The 19503-nt window shown below is 40.1% G+C and overlaps 1 protein-coding gene across 6 annotated transcripts in view; it reads left to right on the plus strand.

Moving 5' to 3' along the window:
* The window catches only part of trak1a (trafficking protein, kinesin binding 1a), a 49712-nt gene that overhangs the window by 10562 nt on the left and 19647 nt on the right, over nt 1–19503 (plus strand). For 2 of the 6 annotated variants that reach the window (XM_047360564.1, XM_047360562.1), the window contains exons 3-4: nt 17020–17096; nt 19284–19400. In XM_047360564.1, the coding sequence (XP_047216520.1) occupies nt 17046–17096; nt 19284–19400 (168 nt within the window). In that variant the 5' untranslated portion in view covers nt 17020–17045. Of the gene's footprint in view, nt 1–5788; nt 6521–11728; nt 12158–17019; nt 17097–19283; nt 19450–19503 lie in introns of those variants that run through there. The other 4 variants (XM_047360563.1, XM_047360567.1, XM_047360561.1 and 1 more) reach the window with 4 other exon arrangements.

The raw sequence follows: 19503 nt of genomic DNA on the forward strand, positions 1-19503 counted from the left end.
CTCCAGTAATAAAACTGGAACAAAGGAGTGGTCGGGCAAGGCTCAGACGGCAGCTGCTTGAAACATTTAACTCCCGGTTGATTTGGGATCAGCTGGACAAAACACGCACCTTGCTGATCGCATCCGCGCTGCGCGATTCAGCACACTTGCACAGCAAATCAAAACAGCTCAGCATAAAACACTTCAATCAGTATTGCATGCAAAGAGTTAATACCTTAGATTAACTACTGGTGATTCTAAATCACCTTAAACTATGCCTCACCCTGCTCAGACCTCTAAATGCACCTATCCGATTTAATATAAAAGAGAAAGAAATTACTTTGACGTTGATTTCTTCTCTCCACCGGTTGAGGATGGGTCAAGTCTGAAGAAAAACGTGGGTGGGGGGGGGATCAGGCTGCCGTGATCAACTCAAAAAAACCAAAAAAGAAACGGTAAACTTCTCATCTGTCCAAGTGGGGAAAATATGAAGAACCGTTTAGTCGACTGAATCAACAAGGAGGAAACTCATCACCTTGGAAATAAAACCTCTGTGGGTTTTTCACCTGCGCCGGGTGTCGGCGGTATGAATCTTCTGACCTTCTTGTATCAGACAGATTCCAGCTTTCAAGCGCTTCCAGGAATGGAGAAAAAGGTTCGTCTGCGACCTTTTCTCTCTCCAGATATGCTCCTCCGTTGCATCGTCCCATGAGACACACTGGAAATGGCGGTTTAAAAGTTTGTTTCTTCAGCTTTTACAGCTCTGATGACGTAAGTTTCGATGTCCATCACTGCAGCGAAGGCAGAGCTGTGCATGTTCAACTGCACATCTCAGTCGGCCCAAATGGATGACCCCAACACTTGAATCAGGAATTAGCTATCAGCTATCTCCAGCTTTTAAAGCAAGTTTTAGCAGGTGGACCAGTTGATTCAGCTGGTCCACTGAAAGCTTTTAGAACAAGTTCCAGGAGAAAGTAAGGTTAGTTTGCAGATCACTGACATTTAATCTTCTTCTCCACTTTCAAGGTGACATTTTTACTACTTCAGCAGATCGGCTTACAAGTGTGGCTGTACTTTTCTACATTTTTTGTTGATTTTTTACGTTTGAGCAACTGTTTTTCCGTTTACTGCAGGTTCTTCATCAGTTTTCAGCTTACATATACCTATTTCAGTTGACCAGCAAGCAGTTCTGTCTTTGTTTTTTCAAGAATCTGCTGTTCGTTTTACACTTTTACTACAGTTTTCCTGTTGACTGTAGCTTCTTGAACATTTTCAGGTAAATGTGCTTTCTCAGCAGATACTCAGATAGTCCAGCTTTTCTAAAAGTTCTGCAAATAAATTTGATTTTTAGAAGTATTCTTTTATTAACTTAACCTTATTCAGTTGAAACATTTCAGCTTGCAGCTCTCACTCTGAATTTTTAGCAGGGAATGCATATTGTTCTATTTTATTCTCTCTTTAAAATTAAATTCATTTTTTTCCATTTTAAAATAAAGACAAAATGATTATTGAGTTCACATTTAAATTGTCATTAGCATCTTATATTGGCAAATAGCGTGATTATTGTGGCTCATTTCTGGCATTTCCAAAAGGATGTCAACGTTCCCAAATCCAGCTTGTTCCATCATTGACAGCTCAAAGGAATAAAATAGAGCAATTATTTCGTACTCCATGCACCCTTCCTTCTTATTAGCTTGAACTCTTGTGCTCTCTTGCCCTCTCAAAGCCTGAATGAACCACAGACATGTCTCGACACTTCTCAAAAAATACAGTTTCAACCTGAACAGCTTCATAATAAATCCTGCCAACGATGGCAGCCTCGGAGCTTCGCTCTCTCTTTGTTTTTGTATTTTGTGTGTTTTTATGTTTTTCGGGCCACAATCCTGTGGTCTCATTCAGTAGAGAGGAACTTCTCAACATCAGAGAGTCCTCTCTTGGGTTTTTTTCACCATCTTTCATTGATCCGAGGTTCACTGAGCTCCTGGCGAGTGGAGCTGCGGCTCTATACGGGATACTGCGCCGAAAGCGTCGAAGGGGAAAGCGTGCTGGCGCGCTGGTAAAGCTCCGCAAAAGAGGACTTCGCACACCACTGCCTTCAATCCACCTGGCAAATGTCCGCTCTCTCAACAACAAGATGGACGAGCTGCTTCTTCTCACCGGTAAAAACACGGACCTCCGCGGATCAGCGGTTCTCTGCTTCACTGAGACATGGCTGAGTGAAAACATCCCGGACCGCGCACTGCTGATGCCAGACTTCCAGCTGTTCAGAGCGGATCGCAGCGCGGAGCTATCGGGGAAGAGGCGAGGAGGCGGAATCTGCTTTTATATAACTGAAAGTTGGTGCAGAGACATAAAATGCTGGAGAAACATGTAGCCCGGATCTGGAGTCATTTTCCATAATCTGTAAGCTGTTTTATTCACCGAGAGAGTTTTCCTCGTTTATAATAATCGGCTCATATTTTCCACCGCATGGCTGCACTTCTGCCGCGGAAAAACATCTTGCTGAGCTGATTACAGATATGGAGAAAAAATACACGGACTCTTTCATCATAATACTGGGAGATTTTAACAGCGCAAACCTCTCAAATGAACTCCCCAAATACAGACAGCATATTAAGTGTCCCACCAGAGACAAAAACACACTGGACCATTGTTACACAGCTTTAAAGGACTCATATCATGCTGTTACCAGGGCTGCTCTGGGTTTTTCGGATCATAATCTAATCCACCTCATCCCAACCTACAGACAGAGACTAAGAGCTTCCAAACCCAAGGTTCACACTGTTAAGAAGTGGACTGAGGAATCAAAGCAGATGCTACAGGCCTGCTTTGATTGCACAGACTGGACTGTTTTTGAAACCTCAGCCACTGACTTAAACCAACTAACTGATGTGGTGACATCATACATCAGTTTCTGTGAGGACATGTGTGTGCAGACCAAGACCTTCGGCACCTTTGGGAACAATAAGCCATGGTTTACTCCACATCTCAGGAATCTGCGCAGGGAAAAGGAAGAAGCTCACAGCTGTGGAGATTGTACAGGCAGGCCAAGAACAAACTAACAAAAGAGATCAAAGCAGCTAAGAGAAGCTATAGTGAGAAGCTTAAAAACAGCCTTTCTACTGGTGACACTTCCGCTGTATGGACTGGTCTGAGAAACCTGACTGCCTACAAGAGCCCCTCCACCCATCCTGAACAGAGTCGTCTCCTGGCTAACCGTCTGAATGGCTTCTACTGCAGACATGACAAGAAGCCATTCACACCTCAAATCATCCCCTCTACATCCCATTCAGGAACAAATTTCTCCCATAAAGCAACCAACCCCCACTATCAGATCCTCTGCCTGCACTAAATATCTCCGAGGAAGAGGTAAACAGGCTCTTTCAGCGCATGAAAACAAAGAAAGCTGGAGGACCTGATAACGTCTCCCCATCATGCCTGAAAGCCTGTGCAAATCAACTCGCTCCGATCTTCAACAAGTCACTGGAGAAATGTGAGGTCCCCTCCTGCCTCAAACAATCCACCATCATCCCGGTTCCCAAGAAACCCACCATCCTAGGATTAAATGACTACAGGCCTGTAGCCCTGATGTCTGTGGTCATGAAATCCTTTGAGCGGCTGGTGTTGAAGCACCTGAAAGACATCACAGGACCCCTGCTGGACCCCCTGCAATTTGCTTACTGAGCAAACAGGTCGGCAGATGATGCTGTTAACTTAGGTCTACACTTCATCCTGCAACTCCTCGACCACCCAGGGACGTACGCCAGGATTCTGTTTGTAGACTTCAGCTCGGCCTTCAACACCATCATACCAGACATCCTCCACCAGAAGCTCACACAGCTCAACGTCCCAGCCTCCACCTGTCAGTGGATCAACAGCTTCCTGACAGACCGACAGCAGCAGGTGAGACTGGGGAGCATCTTCTCCCGAACCAGATCAATAAGTACTGGTGCCCCCCAGGGGTGTGTTCTATCCCCACTCCTCTTCTCCTTGTACACAAATGACTGCACCTCATCGGACTCGTCTGTGAAACTCCTGAAGTTTGCAGCTGACACCACTGTCATTGGACTGATCCAGGACGGTGATGAGTCTGCATACAGACAGCAGGTGGATCGGCTGGTACACTGGTGTTGTCAGAACTACCTTGAACTGAACCCACTCAAGACTGTGGAAATGGTGGTGGACTTTCGGAGAACACCACCCCCATACACCCCCCTCACCATCCTCAACAACACTGTATCAGCTGTGGACCACTTCAGGTTCTTAGGAACCACCATCTCTGAGGACCTGAGATGGTCTTCACACATAAACACTGTTAGAAAGAAGGCCCAGCAGAGACTGTACTTCCTGAGGCAACTCAAGAAGTTCAACCTTCCACAGGAGCTGTTGGTCATCTTCTACACTGCCATCATTCAGTCTGTCCTGTCTTCATCCATCTCAGTGTGGTTTGGCTCATCCACAAAACAGGACAGGTCCAGACTGCAACGAATAATCAGGACTGCAGAGAGAATAATCAGAGCTGACCTTCCCTCCATCCAGGACTTATACAGGTCTAGGGTCAAGAAAAGAGCTGCTAAAATCTCTGCAGACCCCACACACCCTGCACATTAACTGTTCAGAGCTTTACCTTCAGGAAGCCGCTACAGAGCACTGTTCACTAAAACCAGCCGCCACAAAGACAGTTTCTTCCCCCAGACTGTTTCTCTGTTGAACATTCAATAGAGTACAAAACAACAGCATACAGATGTTGCAAATGCACCTTTTCTATTAGATATGTGTATATTGTACATTGTAAATTTGTATATTCTGTAATGCAAAAACAGAACAAAAGAGCAAAGTGTACCGGAGTCAAATTCCTTGTTTGTATGCACGAACTTGGCAATAAAGCTGATTCTGATTCTGATTCTTAACTGTCCACATTTGACGGTGCCTCTCTAATGATAAAACTTGTATTTGTTTATATGTATCGGATCATATAAATGTATTGTAATTTCATTGTAAAGCTGATAATATATTAAAAAAATTTATAGTAAATAAATAAAAATACAAACCACACAAATTATATACAACTTATGAAGAAACTAAGCTTATACAAAATGTGTTAACAGCATTTCAGCTGTCTTTTACTGTCCTGCAGTAGTTTGGTAGACTTTGTAACTCTTATATTACTTCAGGCTCATTAGTAGTAAATTAATTGCATACCTTTTAATGATTGATTGCTGTTGCTTTTCACACTATATTCAAATAATACGAGACTCAAGGTTTTAAACAGTTTGCTTAAAATGGTACAGCATTAAAATCTATCAAACTATATGTAATATTGCATCTTATTTGTGTTTTCTAGCCAATTTAATTTTGTTTATTTGTTTTGCATGGTTCATAAGTTTGAATTATCTGCCCTGATGAGCTATCTGCCTCCGGTGCAATTGTTTCATCACTCTTGAGGTGGTGACTGATCCCTACTCCATTGTGTTCGTTCATTTTGGGCCAGCCACGTCACCTCTGCCAACGCTGCACGGCTTTTCCTGCTAACAGCCTCTCCATGCCGAAAGGCCTTGGAGTCTGAGCATGTTACTATAGCAACCACTCAGAAGGACAAAGTAGAGGAGAGGAGGGGGCAAATGCTGACATGCAGCAGTGGGCGGGAGCATGCTGGAGATTCTTCTTCCTTCCTATTGGCTGGAGGCTTCCACAAAGCCCACCCTTTTAGTGTTGTCATGGTTAGCATCATTTCTGCTGCAAAACCCGTGACTGCTGCTGCTGCTGCTTGCTCTCTCCTTCTCTCTGCCAGTGTATTCATTGAGTCATTGTAAGAGATGCAGAGCCCCATGTGAGACTCAGTGCTGCCAATTAGGATGAAGTGTTGTAATACGGAAGATAAAGGACAAAACTTGACCTCAAGGCAACAGTATCACCAAGGAATCAGACAAAGAAGGAAGACAAACTAAATGAAGCTTTAAATGGATTTGAAGACGATAGGATTTGCATCCTTTGGGTCTGAAGCTTTAGAGTGACTGAGGAAAACTGATGAACAGAAAAAAGAGACAACACACTAGATGACAAGGGGAGATTCACAGAAGACCTGCTGATGGACATAAACACAACAAAGTAATTATTTTTTTTTGCTTCTGCCAGCTGATGACGCAGCCAACATCTCTGTGGGTTCACATGCTAAAATGGCACCAGATATCCAGGGAATAGAGCTTAATACACAGACTAGCTGAAAGGAAATATGATGAGAATAAGAGGACCTGTACTAACAGAATGTAGCTCCTGCTAACGACTGAGCATGGGGAAAGCAGAAGTGACTGATTGACCCCCAGATGTTATTTGTATATATCCAGCTGAGTGATAGCTGTGCTCCTTTGACCATGCTGGGATGTTGGACATAGCAAAGATGCTAGTGCTAAACATGCTGGAAAATTGGTGCGTCGTTCTCACAGAGCAGTGAGGATGAAGAGACGAGGCCACACCAGAGGCCAGAGGTTTGTCAAGGGTGACTACTATGAACTGGACTGGTATTATGAAGAGTGTACTGATGGTAAGAACCAACCAGAATGTATTTTATGGAAAAACATGTTGTTTTTGTTCAATTTATTTCAGTCTTGTGAAGTGACAAATATCATCTCAAGTCACAAAGTTATATGCAGAAATGTAAAATCAAACTAAACAGTAGAGCAGACTTTAGTCGGCTGATATAGTTAACAAGTCAGATTTCAACTGAGAGGATTAGTAGATTAGTTCCTTAGCAGACTTCTCACAATGTAAGACTGAAATAAAGCTTTTGTCGAGGTATTGTGAAGACATGCACCAATTAGCATTTTATGGCCAATTTACGACCTTCATTTGTAGCAATATTTTGACCCGCTGATACTAATTGTGGGCCATGTCAATTACTCTTTAAGAACTAAAATAGCAGAAGATGGAAGAACAGCATTCAAAATGTGTTTTCTAGCTTTTCTGCTGCACAAGTGATTATACTAGCCTTTTTATGCTAGCATAAAAAAAATGCAAAAAACTGTCTCTGTGTGAATTTCCAAGAAAACATAAATCATTACTTTGAGATTTCCAAAAGGCCAGCAACATTTCTAAGGCCAACATGTTCCATATCGGGCGAAGGTTTAAAGCTCAGAAGGATTGAAAAGAGTGATGTTGCTGTACTCTGTACAGCCTTTTTGGTATCAGCTAAAAGTCTTACTCTCCTGCAGCCTGAATGAACCACAGATGTGTCTCAACATGGCATTAAAAGCACCTTCAATAATTTCAAACTCTTCACTCAGTATTTACAATAGCAATAAAAAAGAGACCTACTCAGAAATGAATGTTAACAACAAGAGCTGTAGTTATATTAACAATGAGGCTTCTAATGTAATTCACTGTGAATAAAACTATTACCAATATAAGAGGAAGAAAAACCTATCTTGGGATTTTGGACAGAGTACATCTATATGAAGTGGACAGATGGGCACATTTTTGGTTTTGCGTTCTAAGCGCAATAAAACCTAAGTTAACTGTTGCAGCCAGGATTAAAGAAACCAGCTCAAACATAAACTTAAATATGATGCAGGATAAAGCAGGACATGTCTGAGGCATTTTAAACAGAACTAAAGTTTTATCAAGTTTATTGTGGTGCAATTTCTTGTGTCTGGAGATGGATTTGTTGACAGTACATGTTTAGGCTTACCTTGTTTGCTTACCTGGTTGAAGAACAGTTTATTGTTGCATAATTGCTATCATTAGTATGGTGGCCACATAGGGGAGACCGATCACTATAAAATAAACAAAACAAATGTTATTGAACTGCATTTAAATGGTGCTATTCTTCTTAGTTACATTACAAGAGATGTTCACCTATTACTAACTCAGTTAAATACAGCACTTATTTGGATGTACAATCTCACTAGTCCTTTTTCTTCAACATATTCACAAGCTGATGAATGATTTTGGGGGCTTCAGTGCCGTGAGGAGTACATATCAAACTTTTTTTTAAGCTGTACTGAGTGTTTTACTAGAAACAACAGTGCATTCACATCAATGAGTAAAACAAAAGCATGACTAACAAAATGATGGGTAATTACGTAAAAGAATGCACCAAGCCCGGTAACATCATGTAGTATTATTTTACCGGACCCCAGTTATGTAACTTGATAGGAGATAATGATCCTACAGATTGATCCAACGCTCACATCCCTGTGACTTGTTGAGGATGCTTGGGGTCGATGTACCTGGTCATGTGACAGGTGGGACTAACAGCAGCAGGTTGGAGCTTTAGTGTTTTACCAGGCTGTGGCTCTGGCTGTGTCTGGGATATGTCCATGTCCCCTGTCACCTGCTTCGATCCAGTTTCACTGCAGCTTCCAGTTAAATGTGGCGGCCGCCCCGCTGCTCATAACATGCTGTGCTGTGTTATTGCTTTAATTCTGTCACCTGTGATAAAGTATGTTATGCTGACCAGATCATTTATGTGAATGTCTTGTTTTTTCTTAATACTCTGTAATGTAATTTCATATTTAATGTGAATGTCTAGCGGGTGGAGGAAAAAAATTAATAATTGCATGTCAGTATGTTGTAATAGCCATGTGCTTCAGGGAAGCTCTGTACATGTTTCTTATGTAACAGTGTGGGACAGCTAAGCACCTTTGCTATAAGACTTCATTTTCAGGTGTATTATTTAACTGTGCCTGCCAGCCAAGCGTTGATTTCTAGTGTTTGGTGTTCTGACTCTTGGCAATCAGAGGGAGGATTATATTTTGATAAATCTCCTCATGGAGGCAGGAATAGTGAGCAGCTGGGTTCTGTGCGAGGAGGGAGGGGGAAGTAGGTTGGCTTATATTTAGCTCAATGATTTGCATGAGGCACCAAGTCCCTTTTTGTTAACAGCAGATTGCAAAACTGGACGTGGCTTTAAGAAGCCTTCAAAAGAACTGGGCCGAATGGACTGAGCCAAGCCAGAACAAAGGACTGGGGCTGGGAAAAGGCTGATCTATTGTTCCACTGGGAATGTAGGGGTTAGTTGGGCACAGTTGGTCTGTATAGGGAATATATTTGAAATTGTATTTGATTGAATTTTCAAAACTCTAAAAGTTGACCTGATCTCATGTATTACTCATTAGGCAATTTTGTTTTGCCTAAATTGTTTTTGTCAAGTTTTTGTTTGGGAATAAAGTCACTGTTTGTATTTCAAAGGTTGGTAACATTAGTAAAACCTCTGTCAACAAAAACTGATCAGAAATATAAAATTAGGCAAAAAATGAAAGAAAAGAGATGGGCTGAGAAGAATGATTGTGACCAGAAAAGCAAAAGACTTCATATAAACAGTGCCGGGTGTTTGTTGAGAGCCCCTTTGTTTGCAGGACAACTGAACGTTTCTGTGGGACCATGGAGCTACTCAAGCATGCAAGGTCATCCTGTGCTGGAATCTCTTTTCTAAACTAATTGCAACAATTAAAAGCGTGAACGATGAGTTTAAGAAAGTTTAGGATAATTTATAAAAGTTTGGTACTCACCAGTCTCATTTTATTGAGCAGAAATAAACATTTAATGTTTCTGTAAAAAGCTCTTCCCTAATTCCTCTTATCTTTAAAAATTTAAAAACAACATATTTAAAATCATATGAATAAAATTATTTTAATTTATTTACAATAAATACAGTGATCCTTTCAAAATATGCATTCAGTGTGGCATGCATTTGTATTCAGCCCATTTAAGTAAATATTTTATTGATTCATCTTCTGCAAGTCTTGGTTTATAGCACTATCAGCTTTACACATCTAGATATTACAGTACTTGACAACTGTTCTGCAAAATGCCTCAAGCTGTCAGATCTGATGGAGAGCATCTATGAACATACATTTTAAATTTTGCCAAAGATTGTCATTCGGATTTTGGTCCACACTTTGACTGGACCATTTTTAGGTATGAATATGTTATGACCTAAACCATTTCATTGTATACAGACCGAATGTTTAAGGTTGTGTCCAGCCCAGTTGGGCAGTTTCCAGTCGGTTACCTTTCAGCTTTGCCCTTTATTTACAGTTAAGCCCAAACATATTCATCCCCCTGGCAGATTTAGAGTTTAAATTGTTATTCAACCAAGAATGTTGTTTCTGATAGGAAATTAGACAGACATGAATTAAAAGATAAGGAAACAATGTAACTGCAGTATAAGTTTAGAAAACAGTAATTTATCTTTTTTTATTTATATTCTAATAATTGTATCTCAAAATCCGTTATACCCTTTGCAATAATCAATAGAAAAATCTTTGTCAGCCTTACAGCACTGAAGCTCTTCTTATCTTTGTTGAGCAGCATTTTGTGTCTCTCTGCTTGTATTTTGATTATTTTTCTTTGGTGATGAGCTTCAAGTCTTTGAGGATGGCGGACCTCCATGCCATCGCCCTAATATTTAGCTCCCTAAACAAATTCTCTATCAGATTCAAGTCAGGACTCTGGCTCTATAGCTTCATCCATATTTCTATTAAGCTCTTTTACAAGCTTTTGTGTCCTTGCTAAAGTAAATTGCCCCCACAGTCTAATGCTGCCACCACCATGTTTCACTGTGGGGAAACATGTTGGAAGTTGTTGTTTTTTACTACATAACCTTTTGCATGTAGGCCAAAGAGATCAATTTAGGACTCATCCAATCAGAGAGCCTTTTTCCAAATATTTGCTGTTTCCACTTAGGTCAAATCATATTTATGACCCACTTAAAGTCCAGACCCAAATCCACCTAAGAATCTGTGGCAAATAAAAACATATTATGTATATGATATAACAACATGCAGGACGGCTAAAGTTTATCAGTAAGCAGACAATTTTCCAGTGACTGAACCTGAAGTTTCATGTTGTTCTTTTTAATGTTTACGACTTGAAGTCTGTTAAAGAGGTCTTCCTTTAATGCTGACAGGCTTTTGTTTGTGTGGCACTTTAATCAAAGTCAGCTAGAGATATCTTTATGTTTCAGCAAACTGCTTATTGTGTTTAAATAAAACAACATTTTTCAGATGAAGATTCAATGGTTACCTCTTGAGTGTGTGTGCACCGTGGGAGGGCAGAAGCTGTCCTTTTTAACAGGAATCAAACTGGAAGAACCAGACTGAGGGACAGTGGCTGTTGTCTCACTGAACCTGTTCTCTGGTTAAGAAGACGAACATTATGGCACAATTTGAAAGGAATGCCTGACTTTGGACTTATAAATACTGCATACTGTCAGGACACAGAGACGGTAAGTCGGACTTGATAACACTAAGTGTTGGATGCATATAAAACCATTCACCTGTGGGGAATTTGTATTTCTGGCCACACCCTGGAAACAGGTGGCTGTCACTGTTTGCTCAGCTTCAGCGTCGCCATAGAGGCTGAGCAAGACTGTACCAAGGTGTTGACACCTGAGAGGGGTTGGAAAATCCCTTATGTCCTTTTAGCCTAAGTATGAACCAGCACTCCACAGCTCTAACTTTTCCGCCTTTTAATTGCCGGTGTCAACCCACCATTTCAATAAAAATCTTCGTTAAACATTTGCGGATTACAGGGTTATGAATTATGTTTTTTAAATCCTTTCATCTGTTTTAACCCAGGTTATCTAACTTTAAATATCAGACTCTCAGAGAAAGTAGGGATGTGCCTCTCTACCCCGTGTCTGTGCTGAAGTAGAGCAGGCCACAGACTGACCAGTCAGAGAAGAGAGGAGGAGGAGTTGAGCTGTCTGGGAGTCTCACCCAACAGTGGACAGCTGATACTCACACTCCTACATATTCATACATCTGATCCAACCTGGTATCCGATTTATACAAACACAGGATTTTCCTGTCAGGGAGCCATGCACTTTGAGAGGGAAACACAAACGTTTATCTGTGAAACAACACCTCTACAACAATGTACCAGGCAAAGGTAGGAGACATGGCTTTGCCTCTGAGGACTTTGTTGTTTACTGGTCGGCTGTAGCGCCAGAAGGGGAGGATGGCACTCTGTGTGTCCGGCCATGAGGACAAGGTGGAATTCTCTAACCTGCAGGATCAGGATGAGGAATATGTTTGTTTGCCCATTCATGAAAGCACAAGGCAGGATGAGGATGAAGACAAGGAAGAGAAGGACCTCATTATTTTCTCCAGGCATGGAAGATACAAACAGGATGAGGAGAATGAAGTAATGGATGAAGAGCAGCAGATTCTTTATGAAGGTAGTTACTGTTTTTTTGGGGATGTGCACTACTCCTGAAGCTATATAGGGAATCATATGTTTGTCCTGCAGGTGCTGTCCCTCCTGTTTGTTTTTGTCTCACAATCAGCATGGTTCATTTCCCTCCTGAATGACATGTTAGACTCTGTTATTGAAGTTAATATTACAGTGGTGTTGAGATGGATATTAACCCAGATGTAATCAGGAAATAATGTATAATCATACACCGCAGCATGTTGCATGTTAACATTCCTAACAGATTGTCTTGGGGGGAATGATTGATTAAAGCTCCTTCCTTTGTGTTGCCTTAGAGTTTGTGATTCTCAGACAGTTACTGGCCTTGTTTGTAAATCCACACTGCAGACTTAATCAGCCTTCTTGCAACTTACACCAACCGAAGACATGCTTATATGTTTAGATGTAGAATAAGTGCATGCCTTATATTTAGAGATGCACCAATGAGTCGGCCAGAGATTGGACAATTTTACGAATCGGTAATCAGCAGGTGAAATTTCCTATTCTTTAAATGCATCAAAACTATGAACTCTGGCCATTTTCGGTCTATAAATGCATCAGTCAAAGGCATGCACTTGTAATGCATTTTCTGAGTTTATTAAAAATAGGAGATCTGGTAGGGACAAATATGCTTTGTTGCATTAATGGGGACAATCATCATTTTTGTTTCTGTTTGATTAGAAAGTCTTGCACATTTTATGTGTCTTTAGAAAATAATTTGTAATTGGACAAAGTCGGAATGGGCAGATCAGAAGAAAACTGGTAATCAGCTGGTAAAACACTGTTCATTGCATTTTTATTGTAAATGTGGGTTAGCATCTTGAGTGTAGCTGCAACGTAAGAGTACAATGAGTCTGTGATGATGCTCTAGTTAATTTCCAGAAATAGTTAAGCCAAATATTAGCCCAGATCCAAAAAGGAAACTTTTTTTTTTCTTCGTGATATCCTGTTATGTTGCAAGTCAACAGTCTTGACAGACTGTGTTCATGGCATTGATTAAAATAACAAGAGCTCCTTCCCATATGTTGCCTTACAGTTCCCCTATTCCTGAGTGTTCTTCACTAGTGGGTCATATGTGTCTGTGACTCAGTCAGTGGTCTTGAATATCTCACACACAAAAAACATGCTAACAGGTTCATCCGATGGGTTATTAACACCCATTATAATATTGCCATAACTCACTCTGCTGGTAAACATTTTTTAACCCCATGGCTGAACAAGACAGATTGTCTTCTCTGTTATTTCCTTCACATTAGTGGTGGATAGAGTAAATGTATATCTCTTAAATTACCTGCTCTCTGTTATGTTACACAGCACGTCTTCCGTAATCCAAACCTTTTGTCTTCAGCGCTAAATTGTCACTAAAAGGTTAATCAGTAAAGTTTTAATACTTCCTGTTGGCATAGAAGTCTTTGTGCATTAAGTCGTCATGTATTTTACCTCATCTATTTCACCTGGGAGGAGTATTACAAAGGAAATAAGCCGGCATGTCTTTTGATAAGACGCAGGTACACAAATATCAAGAATGTCAGGTAAACAGGCTGCACCCTGTCCTTCCACGCCTCCATGCCAGATAGTAAACGAAGACAAATGTTGTGGTCCGGCATGCATGTGGGAGATAAACTTGTATTACAGTACATTTCTATGTTCCTGTTCATCCTCAGGCTCATTTGTTGCTGCGTTTGCAGTCTGCTTTTGCAAAGAGGATCAAAGTTTTGGTTTAACTGTGTTTTTATGTTGATTTATTAACCTAAGATTTGTTGTCTGTGATGCTAGCATTAAAGCTTTATCCTGGTCTGTCAGGAGAGATGTACCAGTTGTTTGAAATTCACTGATCAGGACTTTTTGGCCAATTTCAGATATGTGGTTTCTGTAAAGCTTTGACCTGCTGATTCCTTATTTGGTCAATTTTAGATTTCTCTTCAAGGCCTATTATATGAGAAGATAGAACAGCATTCAAAGTTTTTGTTCGGTCTTGCTGCTATGAGTGGTCATTATGTAATGATATTAGGACAGGCAACACATCACGTGTTTGAGAGCGCTGTCGCTGTAAAACAATGTTTTACAAATTTTTTAAAACCTTCAAAAAGTGATTATTGACAACCTAACATCATCCAGAGGTTTAACCGTAACCATGAGATTCCCATAAGGCTGCCAACATTTCCAAATCTGGGTAAAAGCTCAAAAGGATTACACAGAGCAGTTTTGCTGTACCCTGTTCAGTGTTCCTGTTTATCTGCTGAAAGTCTCTCTTTCGCACATCCTGAACTAACAGTGCACATTTTACCAATGTGTGATTAAAAAAACTACAGCTTGCTTTTAAATCTTCTCATATCTCTGTGCCTCACTGATGCTAAAAATGGCTAACTTTGAGTTTTTTTTCACTCAATAAAACTTTGCATTGAAGTGTGTTGTTGCCAGCTCGCCCCGGCAGGGCTTACAAAGTTACATTCATTGGTGAGAAAGGCCTGGTTTTTTGAGTGACCGACTGGCTGGTCAAGCTGGAAATTAGCCAGATCTGGTCAACAGCTGTAATCTCATAGCATATCTTTTTCTATCATTGCATTATTTTTGTGCAAATTAAAGAACATTAAAAGTTAAATAGACTATGGGTCACATTAAACATTTAACAACTCTTGCAAATAGAGCTATTATTAACTCTCTGTTTTACAAGTAAACAGGTACATTTATCTAATAGGGAAATGTCGTTAAAACAGTGTTTTTGTTGCTTTTCTTACCCTTACATACTTGCTGAGTCTCAGTGCATCACTATCAGTGAGCTGATGTGACCTCAGGGTGACCTTGTGTTCACTGTAAGTAAAGCTCAACTCTTCCTGTGGCTAGTAGAGGTGATTAAAGGGGCAACAGACAAAATGATTTAAATCTTAAAAGATCCTGAAAACGTTGGCTAAAAATAAACCACACTCAAACACTGTTATGTGTCTGTGCTTTCAAACAAATAGAAAACCTCTGAGAGACCACTCTGTCACATTAGTGCTTTTTAGGGCACTGATGGACAGAAGATATTTATTAAAAGGCTGATAAAATATAGTATTTAACTAAAGCACAGCAAACAGAAGACGGTGACATGCCTCGCAAAAATATTCATACCCATTGAACTTAACATTTTTTAGTCATGTCATGCCCACTTTAACGTATTTTGTTAAATTATGATGTGATAGTGGTTAATAAAAAGCAATCTGAGAAGTGTGGCATTCATTTGTATTTAGCCCCCCTGAGTTTTTATTTAGAACCACCATTTGGTGCAATTAGAGCTGTACAAGTCTCTACCAACTTTATACATCTAGAAACGGACTTTTCTTTGATTCTTCTTTGCAAAATAGCTTAAGCCCAGTCAGATTGGATGGAGAGCATCGGTGAAGATTTTCTTTTAGGTCTTGCCTGTACTTAGACTGGGCCATTCTTGAACTTGAAGGGTTCATATCCGATCATCCATCACATAAAATGTAAGTTTGTGGTTGTAACATAAAATATGGAAAATGTTCCAGGGGTATAAATACTTTTGCAAGGTACTGTATATCTCGCTTCTGGCAGCGATGCAGTGTTAAGTGTTGATAATAAAATATGTGCTTTGCATGAGCCGACTTTTTTTGCATTCCTGGAGGCATCTGAGTTCAGGTTGTTTTGTATATTCCTTGCATGACATTTTGTTCCTTTTTTACTAAAGATAAACCTTGATGCTATCAGAAGTAATCAAATTTCATTGGCTTTTCTTTAGGTTTCTGTGATGGCACATGGAAAAGACAGTCATGATGGTACATGTACTTTCCACCATGAAATTAAAATGAAGGAACTTTATAATCACCCAGCTGAGCAGGGTCATGGCTTTTCAGTCTGACCTCTGGAACTGTATTCAGTAATCTGTTCTGAATCATTAGCTGGGTTGAATAACAGCATGTTGTGTATGTGGGTAATAAAAGAGGGCCATTGAATTATGATGATGCATTTACTTCTAACTAGGAGTGGTAAGATAACAGAGGGAACAGCTAGGCTTTGTTTACATGTCGGTCATGATGGTTGCAAGTTGAAATCCAAGTATGAGCTGTTTATTATGCAAAGTTACATGATGAACAATTTAAAGTAGGATACGAGATGCTAAGCTCCTCCACCCACTTCTATCTGCCAGGTTAAATACTGGCAACACCCTTACATATCATGCTATGCAGGTCAAGGGTCCATAAAATTGAATAAGTAACTAATCACATAATGATAATTCTATTTTCACTTGCAAATTTCTAGTATACTAAAAAATAAACATTGATTTTCAGCATTATTTGATCTCTAAAGGCTGACTGGCCTTGCAAATTATTTAGCTTCATCCAACTTCTCTTTCGCTGCTGAAGAAAGCTATTCCCACAGCTTGATGCTGTCGTGGGGATGATGTGCAAGTTTTCCTTTTGACGGTCAGATAGTGGAGTGCATCTATCAACAGATTCTCCCTCCAGAACTGTGGATCTGTGCAACTAGCTCCTCCAGAGTTTCCAAGGGGTTGTTGGCCACTTCTTCCTTGCCCGGCCTGACAGTTTACCTTACTTCTAACTTATGCACTACTTGGTGGTGTTCTATCAGGGTAAATCACATAGATGATTTGAGATTTCTGATTGTAACAAAATGAGGTGTGAATATTTTTACAAGGCTCTTTGAACGAGTGGGGATTAAGGGAACCTTTCTGTGTTTTTTTAATTTGAGGCAATAATCCAGAGGTTCACATTTTTAATGCATATTTAAACATGTGAGTTGCTAAATCCAATTACTGTTGGTTAATCGCCTTTTGAGTATTTAGCTTGGAAACTTACCGTCCTCTTTGTGTCCCCCACCCCCCGGTAGTGTTGTGTGCAGACAGAGTGGGCCAGATGACGAAGACCTACAGCGACATTGATGCCGTCACCCGACTGCTGGAAGAGGTCAGTGTGTGGAAAGTAAAATCTGTTAAAGTAGATCAAACAGAAGGCAACATTTTTAAGGGGATTTTAAAGCACTTAAGTGGAAATGTAACAAATGATGGTTTAATGTGCAGGATATTCTCTGAAGGTCAAGAGAACATCATCGTTGAACTTGAAGCTGATATTCTAATGTAATTTATCACCTCCTACTCAGTGACACAAAGAACATAAACTAGGACATCAAGAGACAAAAGTGTCTGAAAACTGAATGCTTGTCTGTGAAATAAAGCTCGAGATGGGCATGCATGTTTTCTCTGAACAAAGCTCTTGTGACCATGCCAGTTTCTTTGTGTTTTTCAGTTGCACATGGAACATAGTTTAGTGTTGCGCCTTTGTGAGCCAAGCTATTTTTACTGCTAGGAAAAAAAAATGTCGGTTGTTAGCAGACCCAGCCTGGTTTCCAGAGGTGAATAAGCCTTTAATGATTGTTAAGGACTGGTTAATAGCAGCTTTTCCTCTACACCTGTGTGTTTGCTCATGATTTCTTCCAACAGTACAGCATTTATTGGCAGCCATTGGGAAGATTCATACAAAGTTATGAAATAAAAGGATTTGTTATTGCAGTAGAATAATCCTCCAGTGAACCTTTAACTCCAGATATATTTATTCAACAAGGTGAAACAAACCTGTTAAATACTTGTTTTATACAAATCACTGGTGACACAATTATTAATCATACTTTGGACAACCATATTTTGTGAATAGGAGAGTACTCACTCCTCTCCTATAAAACGTCTCTCCTGGGACCTTTTTTAGGCTGACTTATCTTCAGCCCAACCCACGGATTTTAGGATGCAGGTCTGGGTACTGAGATAACCACGAAAGAAGGTTGATTTGGAGTCTAGTGAAGCCTTTCTTTCTTGAAATATAAATGTATTTTAGATCATGCTGAAAAATCCAATAACAGCCCATTTTCTGGTAGAGTCCACTAGTTTTCTATTTAAAATGTCCTGGTCTTCCAAACGGTTCATGAGGCCATGCTCTCTAGCAACGTCCCCAAGGTCTTAGGCAGAGAAACAGCCCCACAGCATTACAGATCCTTTACCATACTTATGAGTGGGAAAAAAGTGTTTTCCCACTTGGGAGTGTTTGTTGCTGCAAAACTCAATCTCAGTCTTATTTCACCAAAGCACTTGGTTCCAGCTGTAGTCCCAGCAAACCCCACATGTTTACGTTTGTGACTGTAGGACAGAAACAGCTTTTTTCTGGCATCACTCCCAAACAACTTGTTGGCATGTAGAAAGCAGCTAAGGTTTGTTATGTAGACTTGATGACCTTTTTAATGCAGTTATCCAACAGTGAGCTTTAAAGTTTTCTTTTAACCTCCATGCTTACTGTGTGCTGACGAGACAAATATAGGTATAAGATAATAGTGGCCAGTATCTAAAAGAAATGGGCCTCTGTGTCATATTTATAGTCCAGGAAAACAGAATGTCATGGGTTGTTAATTAGGCTTTATCAACGAAAGGTAAAAATAATGAAAGCTTTTGTTAAATATCTTTCAAAGGAGTATTTTTGGGAACCAATAATAATGGCACCATTAAATTATGTTGTAATTAACCTATTATTTATTAAGCTGACATATTTTGCCACTGAATAACTGAACTTGAATGAGTTTTCTAAAAAAAATGTTAATTTGCAGTTATGATACTGCAGTGACATGAATTTATTAAAACATTTACACAGCTTGAAGGTCTTAATGACAATATGAAGCAGGGTTAATGTCTTTCTCCTTTGAATTCATTTGAATTCCTTGTAAACATGGAGTAGTAGTCTATCCAGTAAGTCATAATTTCTTAACTCCCTTTTCTGCCCCATTAAACAACAAACAAGACAAGGGATGCCAGTAAATTTGGTATGTGAGCAATAAGAGTTTGAAATGTTCATATTTTTTGTCATTCTATTTTCACTGACATTTTCTCCTCTTTAAGATGAATGTATCAATCCTAGAATGTATATTATGCTTTAATTGTCCTGTTTTATTTAAGACAAATTTCTTCTTCTGTTCCATTAAACATATACGTACCTGTTGTAGTTTAGCCGGCGTGTGACATAGTGGTAGAGCGGACCGAGTGGCTAATAGTTTTCCAGTATTTTAATGGAAAGGATCTGTATTAATGTGCTAAACCAAAGTTTCTTTTTGAGCAGAAGGAGCGGGACCTGGAGTTAGCAGCTCGCATCGGACAGTCGCTGCTGAAGAAGAACAAGGCTCTCAGTGACAGGAACGAGCTGCTGGAGGAGCAGGTGGAGCACATACGAGAGGAGGTACATACCAGGAGTCTTTGAGGGCTTCTGTAATCTCTCAGGCTCAAAGGTGACACCAGTAAACTGTTGCATACTGTATGCACGTCTGTTTGTTTTTTATTGA

This window comes from Girardinichthys multiradiatus, chromosome 3 (assembly GCF_021462225.1).
Source record: "Girardinichthys multiradiatus isolate DD_20200921_A chromosome 3, DD_fGirMul_XY1, whole genome shotgun sequence".
Classification (NCBI taxonomy): Eukaryota; Metazoa; Chordata; class Actinopteri; order Cyprinodontiformes; family Goodeidae; genus Girardinichthys; species Girardinichthys multiradiatus.